The sequence below is a fragment of the Fulmarus glacialis genome, unplaced genomic scaffold (genome assembly GCF_000690835.1).
Source record: "Fulmarus glacialis isolate BGI_N327 unplaced genomic scaffold, ASM69083v1 scaffold9189, whole genome shotgun sequence".
NCBI lineage: Eukaryota > Metazoa > Chordata > Aves > Procellariiformes > Procellariidae > Fulmarus > Fulmarus glacialis.
In genome coordinates, this window is record NW_009232582.1 from 2729 (window position 1) to 6356 (window position 3628).

The 3628-nt window shown below is 32.7% G+C and overlaps 1 protein-coding gene across 1 annotated transcript in view; it reads right to left on the bottom strand.

The window, feature by feature from the left end:
• The window catches only part of LOC104082009 (beta-1,4-galactosyltransferase 6-like), a gene marked incomplete at its 3' end in the record, with an annotated part of 12984 nt that overhangs the window by 1785 nt on the left and 7571 nt on the right, over positions 1–3628 (bottom strand). Inside the window, exon 5 of the mRNA XM_009584953.1 lies at positions 348–472. Within this exon, the coding sequence (XP_009583248.1) occupies positions 348–472 (125 nt within the window). The remainder of the gene's footprint in view (positions 1–347; positions 473–3628) is intronic.

The following is a 3628-nucleotide window of genomic DNA, read 5'->3' on the forward strand; positions in this document are numbered from 1 at the left end:
TCCTCAAAAAATTTAAGAAAGAAAAAAATTCTGAGTAAAATATAAATAAGATTTTCCTTTTACGTTCACTTGCTTCTAATTATACTTTAAGCAACATACACATAGGACAAGTTTGCAGACATATTATAAAATGTTTAGTAACAACAGTTAATGAACCTTTAGAAGTTCTTGACAATCCATTTCAAGTTTTTCTTCAACTTCAGTCTCCTCTTCAGCACAGACAGCATAATACATACTGTTACATACTACATATTATATAAAATATACAGCAGTAAAAGACTGAGTGCTTGCAATGGTAAACTACTCATACACCAATAGGAAAAAAAAACAGAAAAGCAGCATCTCACCTTCCATCGTGGCTTACAGTCTTTTGGTTTCCAGTGTCCTCCTGGTTTAATGTCTAAATCTTTTGAAAACAGTTGCTGAATTTCATCAAAACTAATTTCACTCATATTGACATTGATAAGGCCTCCTAAATAGAGGAAAAAATTTTATTTATTAATTTCAATTAAGACAACAGATCTAATGCTACAAGGTATATCACAGACAAATAGCATCAGAAATTTGTATTTACACTACCTACAGATAAAAAAGAAAGTTTATACTATCCCCTTAATATTCATTTTTTACAGAGTGAATTTCAGTATTTCCCCAATATAAACATTCCTTCAATAAATCCTATAAGCAAAATACTCATTTCAGAGGACACAGAACAAGCAAAATAATTTGAATTCTGTATCTGTTCCAGAAAATTAGAGTCACTTTTCATTTCAAGTACTACTTAACAATTTCACATCATCTGCGCTACTGAACTGATACCCAAATTCTGGGTTTCTTCCTACCTGCACTTCCACAAAAACATAAAATGCATCATCACTACACTCAACAAAATTCCTCAATTTAAATTCTTGATGATTACACACATTTCATGTACAGCTGTCATCCATTAATTCACCACTGTCTGCATCAAACCAATTTATAGCAAGTGGCTGGATTTGAGAATTACCACTGATAGAACTAATAAGCCCAATGGGAAAAGCATTCACAAATAGCTACTGATTAGAGTGGAATTCAGTAAGATATTGAATAAAGACCACAATATGGTAGCAAAAAAAAAATCAGTTGGTACTTACTATGAGAAACTATTTACACTTAGTTGATAGCTAAAAGTTGTCTGTCATTAGCTTATGCATGTGTATAAGTGTCAAAACTGGAAATAACGACTCTATCCTCAAAAGCAGAAGTAGAAGGAATCAAGAAAATTTGGGGAGAAGAATAGTGTAACACTCATTAACCAGAAGTTCAAGTTGTTCTTCAGCAACTACTATACTAGATCATCAAATAAAAATCTTGCAACAACTATCTGACAGACACCATAAAATATTCTACTTTTTTTTGTCTAAACATTTAAGTCTTTTGGTGAGGGTTCAAATTTTAAAATCAATGAAAGAAATCACTCCAGTTTTCTCCCCTGTGCCCATACCCAAAAGATCCTATTTGTGTCCAAAAGGTTGCTTCATGTTTTAACACTGAATTGACCAGCTATCTAAATCTTCTGGAAAGACTGAAAATTATTGGAGCATACTAGGAATAACTATTGTTTCCAGAAGAAGGCAGAAGATACTGCAAGAGCTATTTTAGTTTTGGATATGATTAAATGTAGAACTACTTGTAAATGTGGAAGGTAACTTTAAAAAAAAGGAATATCATAGGAAAAAAAGGACAAGGAACAGCACAATAAGGAGAAGATCTTTTAAGAGCAGATTTAAACAAACTCACATTTATTTATTTATTTTTGAAGAAAAAGGAAACCCGGTATTGATGAAAAAACACTGTACAAATACACACCAGAACAAGCTAATCCTACACAGCTTGTTCTAAAAAAAAAAAAAAAAAAAAAAGAATAGTAAAAGAGTATTTCTATAAGGCAGGTGCTTCTAACTTGATGGGACATTCTCTCTGGAAATTGTCTCCAGAGTGTTTAAAAAGTAGCTATAGTAAACCCTGACATATTGGTACTATCACAAGTACACAGGAGATGGGCGAATAGAAATCAGCAGTATTTCCCTGTCATTGGTGGGGGGCAGGAGAAGGCATGTCAGTAAATATTTGGGCTTAGTTTTCACTACTTCCATTACTGTCTAGCATGCCGCAATAAAACATATTTATACAACCTGCAAAAAAAGAAAGCTGAGGAAGTAGAAAACATTTTGAAGAACAGAATCAGAAAGCAAAATAATTTCAATGCATCAGAAACATACTGAAATCAATGAGTGAAATTAATTTTAAAAAGTATGGATTGTCGCTGAAGGACAAATGAAGCATACACACACAAAACAGGAAATACCTGGCTATGCTGCAGTATGCAGAAAGATATTTTGATGGTTTATAATGGATTGTCTATTAATATGAGACAATAAACTGTAATGCAGTTGCACAAAAATGGCAAATCTCATTCTGGAATACATTAACCGCTGTTATATGAAAGACAGAGAAGGTAATTACTAGTTTGTTTTGTAACCAGGGTTTTAGCGGTTATGATGCTTCAAAAGGAAATCAAATAATAAAAAGTCTACAGTACAAAAATCAAGAATGAAGAGAGCTTTAGAAACTATGTAGTCTAGAAAGGCTGAAAGTACTGGTTTATCTACAAAGGAATAGACTGACAAAAATTTAAGTCTTTTCCAAGACAGAATAATTTGGTACATAGATGGTAACTAATTTTTTTCCAAGCATCAAGAAGGCCAAGGAGAAATCTGATTAACTTGGGGGGAGGGAGGGCTGAAGAAAAAAGTAAGTGCAGGTTGAGTATCAGGTTGAGTATTAGGAAAAGCTTAACTATTCAGTTGATGAAATACTAGAATATACTATTTCTGGAGACAGTAGAACTTCCTCCACTGATTACTTTTATTTTTTAAAATACAAAATATATTTTTCTAATATCTATTAAAAATGGTTTAGGTATATTCAACCCCAGTGTACTGTGGTGATCAAACTAGAAGATCTGGATATTTCTTATAGCTTACTAAGTTCTTAGACAAACCATGAAGTGACTTGGGTAGACTGTTTAAAAATTCTTAACATGAGGGTTTTATTTGATATAACTGAAAAAACTGATCTGCTTTCCATTTACCTCTCAAGTCAGTATTATAATTGTACTGGTTAAATACTCTTTTGTACTGCTTCTATCTTGCAGTAGAGGTGTCTTGTTTATGAATTAGCACAGCAGTTCTCAACCAGTGGGTTATAACCTGAAAGACTGAGTCACAAGCAAAAGGCACTAGGTTGGTCCTATTTTAAGAGCATATGTACTTGGGACAAAACATAGTTTTACCATACTCCTTCCATGATACAAGTTTGGCAAGTTGATGTAAAGAAGAATAGTTGACTTCTGTAATAACCTTAGACTATTAAGTAGGTCAAAATATACGTGATTCAAGCAGCTTTCTTCCCTGGCTATCTCAGGACCACCTACAACATTTCTTTGCATTAAATAATCTTCAGAGAAGTTTTATTTCGATTAAAATTAAATACACAGATGGTTATTAAAAAGGTATACATGAAAACCAAAGGGTAAGATATACATCTCTTTGCCAAACAGTAACTTACCCAGTGAACTATTTTCTAT